The sequence below is a fragment of the Lagopus muta genome, chromosome 2 (genome assembly GCF_023343835.1).
Source record: "Lagopus muta isolate bLagMut1 chromosome 2, bLagMut1 primary, whole genome shotgun sequence".
Lineage (NCBI taxonomy): Eukaryota > Metazoa > Chordata > Aves > Galliformes > Phasianidae > Lagopus > Lagopus muta.
In genome coordinates, this window is record NC_064434.1 from 15,116,328 (window position 1) to 15,131,214 (window position 14,887).

Sequence of the window (14,887 nt, forward strand, 5' to 3'; positions counted from 1 at the left end):
TCCTAAGAGATACAGAAATGTTGGACATAAACATTGTTTCTGTGTTGGTTCTTTTTGTATCTTTGGAAGAGGAACCATCATAACTGTGAATTCCAAATCCTGATTGTGTGTAAAAACTTTGTAGAACTGTTAAGCAGTTAACTGATCTGCACATCTTAGGGATGTTTCAGAAGCATTGTGGATCACAAAATAAAGCAGTTCAAAGATATTATGGTTAGAAGGACGCATGTTAAAGTAGATTTTTGATGAATGGGGCCCTGGGCAGCCTTGTCTGGTGTTAAATGTGGAGGTTGGTGGCCCTGCATGTGGTGGGGAGGGTGGAGATCCATGATCCTTGAGGTCCCTTCCAACCCTGGCCATTCTGTGATTCTGTGAATCTGTGATATTTACACAGTAGCAACATACATACATATATATTATATAATACATATGTGTATATATATCTCATTATAGTTTTCCTCCCTGGGAAATTGCTCAGCCTATTCATTTTCATTTTTATTTTTCCAAAGGAAACACGTAATTCTGTTTGCAAAACCTCTGGGCTTTTTGTTTCTCTATTCTAGCTTCTTTCCAGGTTTCCTCTCTGTAAGAACAGTGAATGTAGTACTTCTTCTGTAACCTTCAAGGCCTTTCCCTGGCTTTTTTATAGGCAGAATGAATGATTTGAATGGATTAATTACATTTCTTTTCTTTAGATAGCACTGCTACTAGTTCATCAGTATTACCTCTATCTTTTCTTTTGCAGCACCGATCTACTGTTTGCTTATGCTCAGCTGATAGTCACTGTTGATTCATATTTATGATCAGCTGTATTCAGTAATATTACATGGACAGTTACTGTTTTCTATCTTCCACTTTTCTTAGATATTCTAAGACTTTGGACTTCATGTTGGTGATTTTAGAACATCATTCAAATCTGCCAAGATCTCTTTGGATTCTAGTCCTTTATCTGCTGAGAAAACAATGCACGCCTCCTCCATTTCACCTTCCCACTCAAAAAACAAAAAAGAGAAGGGAAGACAGAGTGAAAAATAAACTTGTTAGCCTGCCACCCAAGCTAGTAATGAAAGCATAGAACCAGGCCGAGGCAGAGCCTTGCTGAATAGCTGACACGTCTTCCCACAACTAGAGGAAATCATTACTAAATATAACAAGCCATATTTGAACAGATTTTCGCAGCCTGGACCCCTATTTCCTTGGTTTGCTTTTAGAAATGTTAAATGAAGTGTTTCAATGGGATTGTTGACAAAACCATGGAGGAATTTTCAAGCTTACATTTAACTCTTAAAATGAGGCCTGATGATTTTTCCTGACCTGTGCTGGTAGGGCTAAAATTTGGTTTGTTTATGTAGTTAGTTTTTCTTAAGCTCCTGAATTCTTTGCAGGGGAAAATCTACTTAGTTAAAGCAGTTTAACTAAACCAAAACAGAGATTGAAGCCGTTTACTGATATAAACTAACAAGACCTAATTAACCAGCAGGCAATGAAATACACATTCAAGATTCAAATCATTACTACAGCAGGTAATGTTTTGCCAGTGCATAGTGTTATGGTTTAATGAACAAATTTATTCTGTGACTAATCTCAAGGAGTTTAAAAAATACATGTGCATGACCACACTTACAGGCAGCCCACCCACACTCTGAAGGACACGTGGGTTACAAAAAACACCTCTGTTTTCCAAGTGTGGCTCCCTGCCTGTACACAATGTTTCTGGGAGAGGAGGGGTCTCAGCTTGGTGTGAACCTGCTGACTCACGTGGCAGTTAGAGAAGCACGCAGCATCTTCACATGCATGCAGCTGATAGGGTAAGATGTTGCACCCCATGGACAGCATACTGCACTAACAGTCCCCTGGCTGGCTGCAGCCTTTATGATGCATTCCAGCTCTGTCTTGGCCTTGGCAGAAGTCGTGATGCTGGTGATGACTTACAGCAGTGCGAAACCAAGTTTGGATTCCAAGGTGTCTCCTCAGCTGTCCCCCAGAGATGTCATGCTGCTTTGTACTTCTTTTTAGGCTGACACCTTCTTTGTTTCAAAAGTCTTTTGGAACGTTCCTGGTTACTGTTTAATCTGGCCAGTGTTGCTTTCTTCCTTACTTTGGGCAAATGTCCTCAGTCTGGTCTATTATGCACACAAACACCTGCACCCTTCTTAGGTCCATGTTCTTATCCTAATGCTTGTTAGCAAAGTGCTTTGGCAAGAGGAGACTGTCCTGGTACGCCACACTAAAGAACTCATAGGGTAAAATTTGCTGCATCTGTTTGACTGAAATAAGCTATAGTAGCAAAATACACTTTTGATATTTCACTGTCCAGATTCCATCTCTTTTCCTTTCACTCTTTAACACTGACTGTATTATTTGGTCTCAAAAATCTTTCATATATATGAAAGTAGTAGTAAAGTAATGACATAAGTAGTAAATGTTTTGAATCTGTGTATCATAGCCTTGTCTTCCCCTTTCAGTAACAGATCTACATTCTCTTCTTTCTGTCACTTGCTACGTATTTATAAAACCTTTCTACATGTTGGTATCAATGGCCTTTTTTAATTAAAACTCATTTTTGTTTGCTAGTCTTTGATTTCTGTTCATGCCTGCTTTGTGCTGTTTACTCTTAGTTCACTTTAGTATGCATCTGTTTCCGTATTTCTTTTTGGTTTTCTATTTTCTATTGCTTTTTGGTTTTCAGATCATTAAAGAACTCTAGATGAAGCCATATCAGGACCTTACCATGCTTCCTATCATTGTTCCACATCATGATGGTTTGTCACTGTGTCATTTAATGCTGTCTTTTAGCAATTACTGCTCCTCTTGGATTCCTTTTTCCCTTCTAGAACTCCTCACCGTAGGTCCTTGCTTAGTAATTCAAAAGTTTCTGTTTTTAAAGAGCAGAGCTCAGCATTCTCCTTATTTGATATCCTCAGGTTCCTCGAGTCATTCATCATCATGCTCAAAACTGCCCTACACACGTGTGTGCAACTGCAGTATCTCTGTTACTCAGAATTGAAGGAGTTGTTACTTTTCCCCTTTGCCCATAAGTGGCTTTCGTTTTATGAAGAATATATATCAGACTCATTGCAAGAGTTTAATAGTTTCTGGCTTCTGGTCCAGCTTTTCAAACACATTTTTAGATGACTTAAGACCCCTTATTGATACTGTCTTTGGATGCTGCTGTGCAACTTTGCTATAAATAAGCACCATAAAGGATGGCATTGAGCATAGATAGCACTGAAGGTTTAAATCTGCAGCTGTGAGCAGCTTTAGGCATTTTCTGTAAGTCTTAATGTAGTGGCATTATTTTTAAATAACAGTAATCTGCAATTGTACTGCAAAGAATACATTAGAGATGAGCCTGCTGAAAGTATGAAGGTATAAATGACAACTGGGAAGGTTTGTTAACAATCTGTCTCATGTTGTTTATCTTGATTTGTCTTTCATTTGCTAGAGTGTGCTACGAGCGAGCCACCTTCAGTCCAACAATCCAGACGTTCATCCTTTCTGCCATTTGGCATGGGGTTTACCCAGGATATTACTTAACATTTTTAACAGGAGTGCTAATGACGCTGGCAGCACGAGCTGTAAGTATCAACCAAACATCTTAACTCATAAGTAGTTTTGACAAAGAAAAGTGAGATCACATGAGCAGAGTTCAGGGACAGCTCATGGGGAGCGGTTGTGTTTTCTCAGCAGGATTTTGCAAGCAAATTCAGCATAAGAAATAATGAATCCAGCATAGGAATTAATGAATTTTTTTATATCAGTCCCATTTGATATTGTTTTATTAAAAGTTCTGAAGTGTGTCATTAGAACTAATATTTGGAGTCTTCTGTTGGTTTTTTTGCACCCTCCTAGTCCTGAAATACACCTTTGTAGTGAACGTATGAAAGTGGTTTACTACAGAGGATCTTTTCAGCAGGAGCATTCTGGTTTTCATTTGTTCCAAAACTGAGTGGTTACAGAATGGCTTCATAGAATAGAATGCCTGCCACCCTCAGACAAGTAGTCTTAAGACGCACTGGATTTAGGGGAGATGGGTGCCTGTGCGTTGTTTTGCTTAAATGTGGCTAAAATACTTAGAATCCCTGTGCTGGATTAAACATGCTGCCCTAAAAGGCATGGAATTTCAGTGACTTCTTCAGAAGTGAATGGGTACTTTGAATGGTTCAAAGATGTTTGTCCAGACATTTCTATTCTTCTTGTGTTTTTTGTCAAGTACAACAAATTCTATGCAGTAAAGTAGCACTAATTAATTTATTACTGATCTAAGTTACTATTATATGGGTGTTTTTTTTAGATCAGAAACAATATCAGACACTATTTTGTTGAATCTTCTGCTGTTAAACTATGTTATGATATTATAACATGGATGACAACGCAAGTAGCAATAAGTTACACAGTTGTGCCATTTGTACTGCTGTCTGTGAAACCCTCTTTCACCTTTTACAGGTAAGCACCTTCTCCCTGTTTCCTTTTCTTTAACTAAAAGGAAATGAGTTTATTTTCTGTTACAGCACTAGATTCTGTGGGGAAGACTTTATTTCCATTTTCCCCTATTTTTTCTTTATTTTAAACAAATATCTTAGGCACGAAGCACTGTATTTGAGTGGGTCTCAACAATGTATTCTTAAGCATCCTGAAAGACTGCTCATCATTTTCTTCAATGATTGGTTTTATTTGTTTTTCAGCTCCTGCTATTTCTGTCTTCATATCGCCAGCATCCTGGTGTTGTTGGTATTTCCATTGAAAAGAACTCAAAAAGGAAATAAAAAGCATGAAAGCGTCCAGCCGGCGTGGTCCAAAAAACTAGAAGAAGAAAATCTTTTGCAAAAGAACAGTTATTCCACAACAAATAATAGTTTCAGTCAGAAAGAAGAAATAACCTGCAGATATGAAGCACTAAAGCAGTGATTGAGGAGTATTATGATCAATATATTTTGTATGTTTTCAGAAACCCATTTTTAGCACCTTTTAAAGGGGTTTGTATTTGTTTGCAAAGATGTTTAGTATGACAAGAATGCATTACCTAGGAAAATCACATACAATAGCAAGACTGGAAACAAAACAGATTAACCCCTCCCATGCCATGTCCCGGTGGGTCACGCCTTATATGAAGATATTACCATTCTTTCAATGGGCACTCAGGACTTGCAACGTATGTCCATAGGGTCATATGTGTGCCCTCTGCTGAATGTACGTTGTGTATCCCAAGGCACTGATGGGGTGAAATGAAATCGTGTCAATCTAGGATTAACAAATGGAAATTGATTTTTCCAAATGAATGACTTGCCTTAAACCCTCTATTTACTGAAACATTGTTTCTAAGCGGTATTTTCAAGTCTGATTTTGTGGAAAGTATTTCAAATATTTACTACTATATGCTATAAAGAAGATAAAATATGAAATGCAGAGTCATTGGAAGGTTTTTGAACCTCTTCTCTAAAGGGAATTGCAATAAGCATCTCAGTATTTGGAGGGTTTTCTTAAAGTATCTCAAACAATTACAGTACATTATGGAACTGTAAACATTACTGATGCCAAATCATAGTTAGGTTTCTGTGACAGAATCTAATGAAGCATAGCCCTTCTGAACAGATTAAAAAAAAAAGTCATCTCAAGCTTCTCCTTTTCCAGGGCTTCACAGCTCTAGGTTAGGTTTCCTTTAATTTTGAGTACATAAAAACAACAAAAAACACCACTGAGTGGGCTTTGCAGTTGGGGAAGGAAAGGCAGCCAAAGGATGCTGAGGACAATGTGCAAGCACCAGAACTTCAATGGAAATTTGTTTTCACCCTTAAGTACCAGAAATATTTGTCCTAGAATATAATTGTTTTTATCAAAAAAGAGGTTTTAGTACTTAAAAAAAAGTAATTTTGAGTTTTAAGGCATACAGTAGTTGATGATGCTAGCAGTAATTAACTTGAGATCTAGTTCACAATCAAATATGAAATCACCATGATGAACAAGATCTGTATGCTTGATCACTGATTTCCCTTAATGCAAAGAAGTGTATGAACCAGGGGAAAAGATTTTTCTTTAAATTAGAATGTTAGATGCAGGTTTCACATGGCACTTGTAGGTAAAATAATGAAAGCAAGAAATGCGTGAGGATGTGTAACTGACTGAATCATGGCAGAAAGTCAGGGGAACCATGCATTGGTTCTGTCTGCGCCAGACCAGGTGTTGAGATGATGGTCACTGCTGGAGTGCTGTTTTAAAGGGCTACATTGTAATTGTTTGTATTCTGTGTGATCTTTTTTCTTTTTCTTTTAGTAAGCACAACTGCTTACCCACACCTATGGGCTTTAAAGATAAAACAAAGTACTGCTGGGGAAAAATCACACGGCTCGTTGGGTAACCTATGAACGAGTGAAAACAAATATGTCATGCTGTTTTGATCCTGATATTTTTGATCAAACATCTGGCACCAGTGAGGTCAGTATTCCCACTCCAGGGTCAGTGTTGCATTCCAGGGAAACTGCAGTGGTCGTTCTCAGCTCTGGGGGCATTGCTGTGCAGAAATATCACAGTATTTGTCCCGTTTGCTCTCCAAAAACCAAATCCTCAGTCAAGTCTCTGTGACCTCACTGTCGTAATTCTGTGTCTGGCCTTTGGCTCCTTGCTTGAAACTTCAGGAGGAAAACATACTTTTTGTTGTTAGCACTTAGCATACTTCTTGTAGGTTAGCACTAAATAACTAACTATTTAAGTAACTAATTAACTAATTAACACTTGGAAAGGTGGAACCAAATGTGAAATGAGTCTTAGATAGGCAGGGATGTTCGTTGTTTCAGTGACGGCTGTATTATCTTAAAAAGAAAAAAAATCAGGTTTCTGAATCCTTATGTTGGTCATACAAGCAGGCTTCCCCTTTGCATGGGACAGCCACTGTCATCAGATGTGTTTTTGAAACAGCATTTTTTCTTCCATTGTTTGTAAATAAGGGCACACTAATTTCTTTATGCTTATTTATCCTCACTGGAGATAGAATCAGGAAAAATGTTGTCCACTTTCTGTTCTTGGAAGGATATTTACATTAAATAACAAATGGAACTGCAGTCTTGTAGGTGAGTAGATTTTGGGTTGGTTCTTTTAGTATTTGCTGCTGTTGAGTTTAAATTCTCCTTCTAGTTGGTGCAGGCCACGTATCTCCTCAAAGGAGATGGCTTGGATGCCAGTGCTCCTGATGTGCCACTTTCCATTAATATTCTGGTACTCCTGTTTCCTTCTTCTGGCATGAGTGCCACTGCATGCAGTGAAAGCGTCTGAGTTCTTGATTAAGAAAGATGAAAACAGTTGTAAGCAACCCCCAGAAAATAAGCTGAATTAGGCTGTGAAGTCTGGTACTTCGACATGAGCAAATGCACAGATACAGTTTTGTTCAGAGGTTTATGTAAGTTAGAACAGCTAAGAGAATACACTCATGTGTTAGCTGGTCACGCACAGCGAAGATGGGTTTCAGAATTGGACGTGACAGGGGTCTGTGTGCAACACAATTCGTTTATTTCTTCACGAATTGAACTCTGTAAATAATAGCAGCATAAGAAAATGACAATTTTGTTCTGCCTAGAATTTCTATGAATTTCTATGAATGTTCAGCCTGGAGAAGAGGAGGCTCAGGGGAGACCTCATTGCTCTCTATAACTTCCTGAAGGGAGGTTGTAGTGAGCTGGGGGTCGGCCTCTTCTCTCGTGTCATTAGTGATAGGACCAGAGGGAATGGTTTCAAGCTACGGCAGGGGAGATTCAGGCTGGACATGAGGAAGTATTACTTTTCAGAAAGGGTGGTCAGGCACTGGAATGGACTGCCCAGGGAGGTGGTGGAGTCACCGAGCCTGGGGGTGTTCAAGGAAAGGCTGGATGTTGTGTTGAGGGACATGGTTTAGTGGGAGCTACTGGGAATAGGTGAACGGTTGGACTGGGTGATCTTTTAGGTCTTTTCCAACCTTGGTGATTCTATGATTCTATGATTCTTTTGACGTGCAGTGTCCTAGAGTTTAGTTTTTAAATATCACTGTCAAATATAGAAGTACTCATAACCAATGTGCTCTTCATGTACATGAATTCTCTTGAGGACTGTCACAAGAATGGGCCATGGGGGTTTTTTTGTTGCTTTTTTTTTTTTTTCTTTTAAGTGGCAGCACTCGAGTTTTTGTCATTATTTTCCCTCCACTTTGCTAGTTTTTTGCCTTGCTACGGCAAATGGAAATGTTGCACTGGATCCTTTTTATTCATTCAGTCGTAAAGATAAGAGCAGCCAACCCAGATGCTTTAGATAATTTTCAGGTTTTACCCACACGGTTTCATAATGACTTTGAAAAGATGGAGGTGATTTACTACATATGACTCTTTCTGAGAAAAATAGTAGAAAGCAAATTGCTTAGAAACACTTCAGACATGAAAGAAACATGGTTTTAAGTACTCTTTCACTTAATGTATATCCAAAAGATAAAAGTCTTTTCTGTGTTCCAGATCAGCACTCTTTGGAAAGATAACATATCGTTCATGATATTATGGTGCTTTGCTGATATCTGCCTATTGTGAACAGTTCATCCAGACACTTAATGAATTAATATTATTTACTGAATGCAGTCATCCTGACAGTAACTATTTGCTTGCATAACTTTTCTTTAATGCTTCTGTATTAATGAAAGAGATGTATTATATATATTTAAAGAATAGTTTCAGTGGTGCCTACTACTGTTCCATTAGGGAAGCTTTGTTAGCTACACATCTACATCAGTGCCCTTCAGGAAACTTATTTTTCTGTGGCTATTCCTTAAGGTGACATGTAGACAAGTGACATTTGAAAACATGCTTTCATGTAAAAAACATATTATCATGTAAAAATACTGGTCCTCATTTTAATGTGCTCTTAATAACAAGGCAGCAAAGACAACTTTGCAAAGAGATTTTAAGTGTATTCCGTACTCTCCACTGACTTGTGATATGAGTTTTACCAGTAGAGTATGTTATATATTAAGAAATGGTACCGTTTTTTTTAACTTCCTCCCTTCCCCCTACAGGAATAAGTAGTACAAACAGAAGCACTGTGTTTGTCTGGCACACACTTGGTAGCTGTGCCCCTTTTTAATAGCGCTGATTTAGTTAGTGGTAAAACTTGTGATGTGGCTGAGATCTGGTTTTGCAAACAGCCCTCTGAGAACTTGGCTTCCTGTCAAATTCATATCAAAAGTAATTTTAGCAGTCTGCATTTTTCTCAGGAAACAAATTATTGTCAATTGCTTTAAATACAAGGTCAGATGGATACTCACGTTCACATACAAATGTGTTACAGTTGCTTACGTGTAAACTTTCACTTGTTCAGCTTTCTAAGTTGGCCTTGAAAGATGGAGAAAGGATGGGTTATGATCATTTTAGGCTTTCATTCCCTTTGCTCTTAGTTCTTTCACTGTGTCGGTTTCACTGGCACAGCTGCCCAGAGAGCTGTGGGTGCCCCATTCCTGGAGGTTCTCAGGGCCGGGCTGGGTGGACCCCGAGCAGCCCATTTGCAGTGCCAGCCCCCATCCTGCTCACAGTCAGGATGGAACAAGTGCCAGCACAGGGGGCTGTGCAGTGCTAAGCATGTCCCATTGGAGCAGAACTGGCAGGGGAGCTTATGGCAGCCGCAGCTGTGGCTGCTCTGTGCTGGGTCTGCCTGAGCTGCCATGGGTGTTGCAGTCTTAACCCAGATGCTTCACAACCACCACCAGATCCTGGCATCTGCAAAGCCACCCTGCCATGTTGTAGCTGCACGTGTTGAAACAGCTGCTTGGCGTGGTTGAAATTAAGTGATGATTATTTTTTTAATTTCTTAAAAACGTTTTGAGAATAGCTTTTTGTATACTTTTAATAAAATCTAGCTATCAACTGTAACAATTTTCGACCCCATTAAATAACATCTAAAACAGGACTTTGCTCCCTTCACAGCTATACAAATATTCAAAAGCAAGCTTTGCCACTTCATCCTGTTCTGTGAGTCAGCTGTGTGTGTGTCCAATGACTTTTGGCCTGGTTTTGGTTTTAGATGTTTGTAGATTGCCTGGATCCCTGTGCCTATCCATATAAACCTCGTGAGCTGGCAAGCTGTAGTTGCCAGGAGTGTGCATAAACAGATGTAGCTGAGGCCGTACTGCTAGTTACGTGAGCTTGGCTTGGGTGCACCTGCTTGATCTGCTCCCACAGTGCTGAGCTTCTACTTCTAGAAGTGAGAACAGAATTCACTGCTTGCAGTTCAAGTGGAAAGTTAAGGGCTGCTTTCACTTTGGGTGTTCTGCTGTAGACCATTGGGCTGCTGATAAAGGACTGAAATCAGAGTTGGAAATTGCAGGGCCACTTCTGGAGGGCCTTTTTCTACTGATAGTGACTGAGCACCTTACTCCTAATGAACCTCTTGGCTAAATAGGCCTCAAACAGTCCCTTTTGTTCCAAGGCAAACAGCCCACGCTGCACTGACATTTAAGAGTCCCCACAACACAGCAGGAGCAGCCAGCTGTGGTCGGGGCTTCAGTCAGACTCAGCAGCTCCCTTCTTTCCTCAGCAGTTCCCCCTTCCTGCAGAGATGTGATCTGAGACAAAAAGCAGTGAAATGTGGCCCCTGGAGACCTGCAGTCCAAATAGTGCAACACTGCACATTAAAGATGCAGCCAAATGTTGTGACAATAAGTAAAAGGAGGATTTGCTTACGTGTATTTTGCCTTTTTTTCTATATTTACCTTTACATTTTTCCTGTGTACCTTTTTTGCCCGGTGGTATTGACTGTTTCTCTGCAGCATCTTCTGATGTGTCATACCGTGACAGGTGTCAGAAGGGACACAGCACTGCCGGATGGTCATTCTGACATCCCAGACCTCAGATGTGTTCTAGAGCAGTTAGAAGAGAGCATTTGAAATGTATGGGATGAAAAATGGTGCAGGCCTAGTGAATATAGCATTGTTCAAAGATGTGGTAATAAGTTATTCCGTTTAAGAATATAAAATACAGAACCGCTTTCTCTCCTGCCTTGGTCACACGTTCAAGGGAGTAGTTTTACCTCAATGCAGTAGTTATGACTCCAGATACCCGTGTATTAAGGTGAGAAGACACCCCTAAAAGTGTGGATAGTTACAGTATCCCTAAATTTGCCTTTCCTGATTCAGAATATAATGCATTGTCGGTGAATTTCATTTTTATTATTCCAAAATATATATTTTTTAAAAAGTGTTATTTTTCAACAGATCCATAAACTAAGTGTTGGTGTATGGTAAACTTAAAATACCACTGTTAGTTACACTGTGATTGTGATATTTTAATAATTACATATTTCTAATTTGTCTCAGCCGTGCTGCAGAAGCGGCATGCTGTTATGTTTTAAAGGTGTTTTTAACTTGCCTATAAATGTTTTTTTTCTAATTTGTGTCTTTAAATCTGATTAAACTGTAGTTACAAAAAAATGTGAACTTGTTTTTCCAAGTTCTTTGGTGTCTGTCTGTTTTTAATTAGTGCCAGGAATGGTATCACGCTGTGTTTTAAAGCAGCTTCTCCTTTACAGATTACCAAACATTACACGCGCTTGCATTGTTACTTGGGGTATTCTGTTTAAAAACTGCTTTCATCCCATGGGGCTTACATACAAATATGTACATGAAATAGTTTCCCAAGTCCGGCTGCGTGTTAATTGGGAAACGTCCTTACACAGCATGCAAATCTCCATCTCAACGCTTCCTGCTACACTGTGCGGCGACTGCAGTTTTTTCCAGCTGGGAGCTTCATAACTACCAGATCACAACCAGTGCTTTGAACAAGCTGTTTATTTGATTGCTGACTGCAAAGAAGCAGGATTAAATGCATCCTATGTGTGTGTGCTTCTTTTGCTGTTTGAAACTTCACTAAGAGGGCTCCGCTATGGTAGTTGCTGTTGGTGGGTGATGATATCTTAAAACATATTCCTCGACCTAAAGTCTCTTTACCATGCAGATTAACATAGATTTATGGAAAAGAAGGTACACTGGATGCTACAAGTGCTGCTCCCATGACTTCCTGTCTAATACAGACTCACTCCCTCTCTTCTCTTCATCAGGTATTAATGCTTCAGAACAGACTTTGAAATGCCAGTGTAATTTGCTGAACGGGTCTTTACAAGGATCTGTTTCTGCAGGTGGTCCCACCTTAGAGCAGCACTTAGAGCACGTGTGCTGCTCTCTGGAAAGACCCCACTGTATTAATGATATTTAAATGCTGTGTTCAGACTTTCCCTTTAGGAAGCTGTATTGTGGGAGATAAAAAGCACTCGCCACTTCAGCACAAGACTACAGATACAGCTGGAGAAGCTCCCGTGACTTGTCATTCCAACCAGAACTGAGGTACTGCCATGGAAATTGCCTTCTCAGCTATGCTTCACAATGGAGTGGGTCACAAGTATGAAAATCATCACCATGAACTAAAGGTTTATGACTGCATTTAGTGAGAAACATTTGAGCTGATGAAGACAAAATACAACTGCTGAGATTTACTGGTACACCCAATTATTCTTACAATGGAAAACTGTGACTCCATGCCTTAAGATACTGAAGAAAATGTCCTGATTCAGAGCATCCTGGAGACACAGATATTATCCTATGCCAACAGTTAACCTTGAACTGGCCCAAGTAGCTTCCTGATAACAAAGCAGGATGTTTTAGTGTGTAATGCAGTTTTAGGGGAAGATATCTTTACCCTAACTTAAATTAGAAGTGGAGACGTGTACCCCCAGTGGGGTTTGCAGTTCTTTCTGGGATGGCTGTGTCTAGCAGCAAAATAATTGTCTCCATGTGGGTTATTCATTATCTTTCCAAACTCAGTAACCAGCAGTAAAGGGAATCTCTGCATTTGTATTGTTATTCTGCTGACATAAGAAACACTTCTAAATATGAATCAAGTGTGAGATATACAAAAGGCTCTTATGACTTGTACTTAAAGCAGTTTTCCCAGAAGGTTCCTGATGGGATTCCTAAATTATTTGCTTGATAATTAATAACTTAATTCATTGGGGGATAATTCCATGGCAGATTTCCCTTTGTTTGAAACATGCTGGCCTTCATGGCAAACCTTATTTCTGTGCCCCAAGTCTCTGCATGTCTGCCCACAGAGTCCACCTCATAACAGCCTTTTCCCATCGTAATGCTTTGGTCAGAAGACAAAAATATGTTTTTTGATCAATTTAAGTTGAAGAAGTTAGAAGAAGGAAATAAAACAGTTCAAGCATTATAGTAATTATTAGTAGTACAATAATAGGATTATTAATGATTAAAGCACAGTCAAAATCTATAACCTTGTACAAATTATTTCACCGAGTCTTATTTGTTTCTGGGCTGTTAATTGAACTGATGTTTGGGATAGTGTCAGGTATTTAAACCAATACCTTCTAGGTGTGCAAAGGAACTTAATTACTTTTTTTTTTCAAGTAGGTTTTGATGGTATGAATGATGTTACTGCAGAATGCAGCAGTCTGTCAGAGGGGGGATTATGAATCCTTCAAGTCATCTGTCGTGAGTTCTCATGTTTCTCTTTCTCCATAGGTTTTGTTGGGGTTTTGTTTTGGTGTTTGTTTAATGAGGTGTTCAAATGGCATAAATCCCAAGCCCCAGAGGCTACTCTTACTGTTAGTGATATGATGAGTTTTAGAACATAAAGACAAAAATTCAAATGGGAAACAGAGCACTCCATGTAAAATTAAGATTTTTCTAGATTGCAGCTTGAACCTCTCAATAGAACCATATTACATCATCTGTGTGAATTCACCAATGGGAAAATGTTGCTCATGTAAGGGTAGGGTGTGAGTGGAAGAGCATGAGACAGAGTTCTGCAGTTCCTCAGCTGAGATCAGCAGGCACGAGCATGTCAGGAGTTGGGTGAGCTGAGTGAAGGGGGGAGAAGGTGAAGTGCAGACAGCGGTGCCTTCCCTGCCTCCCCATCACCAGGACACACAGGGCCCTTGTACGCAGGAGCTGCTGTTTCTGTTTGTAGTCATGGGGTGAGAATATAGCTAATACCTTATGTGTGGAAAAGCTATGGTAAAAGAATAAGGATTTAGATTATGATGATATAAAGTGAGATTAATATACTCTGAAAAACAGTATTTTGTTTGAAAGTCCATAGATATCATGATGCTCAGTTTCTTGAAACATCAGGACCACTCCTTGGGCATGAATTTAAGCAGTGCAGTGAATGCTTTCTAGCTCAGCAGTAACTGCAGGGATTTGGGATCTTTTCACATCTGCTGTATAAAGGAGAATGTGCTTTAGGCCTTTCACTGCTCCCTGTTTTTCAGCTAAGCGTATCTTTTGGTGCAGACCTAAGCGGATACAGCTTCTGATCTTCAGAGCTTGCTCATTGTTTCTTGTATTAACAATTTTTGTGCATGTAAGGTACTCGTTCTATCTGGGTATGAAGAAGTTCTTAATATAATTGAACTTCTTTAAGAGGTCACAGGAGGAACTTGCAGTCACTTTATGGTTAAAGGTATTTAGGACATATGGGAGGCACTCTGCATGTTTCTGCAGGAGGCTAGCAATTATGTTTCTACAGAGGAATGGAAGATCTCAGTGTGGTGAAGATTGAAGTTGACACTTCCACCCTTGGGAACCGGCAACCTCAGAAACCTGACTGCATCCGGGTCTGGGACCCCAGCACAAGGACGACACAGAGCTTTTAGAGAGGCTCAGAGGAGGGCCACAAAAACGATCACACTGTGGAGCACCTGTACTATGAAGAAAGCAGAGGCAGCTGGATTTATTCAGCATGCAGAGGGCTCTGGGGAGACCTCGCTGGAGCTGTGGGTGCCCCATCGCTGGAGCTGCTCAAGGCTGCGTCGTGTGGGCCCTGGGCAGCCCGAGGTGGAGGGGGGCAGTCAGCCCATGGCAGGGGCCGGGCAG

At 39.9% G+C, this 14,887-nt stretch overlaps 1 protein-coding gene across 1 annotated transcript in view; it reads left to right on the forward strand.

Moving 5' to 3' along the window:
- MBOAT2 (membrane bound O-acyltransferase domain containing 2) overlaps positions 1 to 11,411 on the forward strand; it is a 90,633-nt gene extending 79,222 nt beyond the window's left edge. The window contains exons 11-13 of the mRNA XM_048935813.1: positions 3,446 to 3,578; positions 4,295 to 4,446; positions 4,686 to 11,411. Of these exons, the coding sequence (XP_048791770.1) occupies positions 3,446 to 3,578; positions 4,295 to 4,446; positions 4,686 to 4,908 (508 nt within the window). The 3' untranslated portion in view covers positions 4,909 to 11,411. The remainder of the gene's footprint in view (positions 1 to 3,445; positions 3,579 to 4,294; positions 4,447 to 4,685) is intronic.
- Positions 11,412 to 14,887: the final 3,476 nt, after the last annotated feature.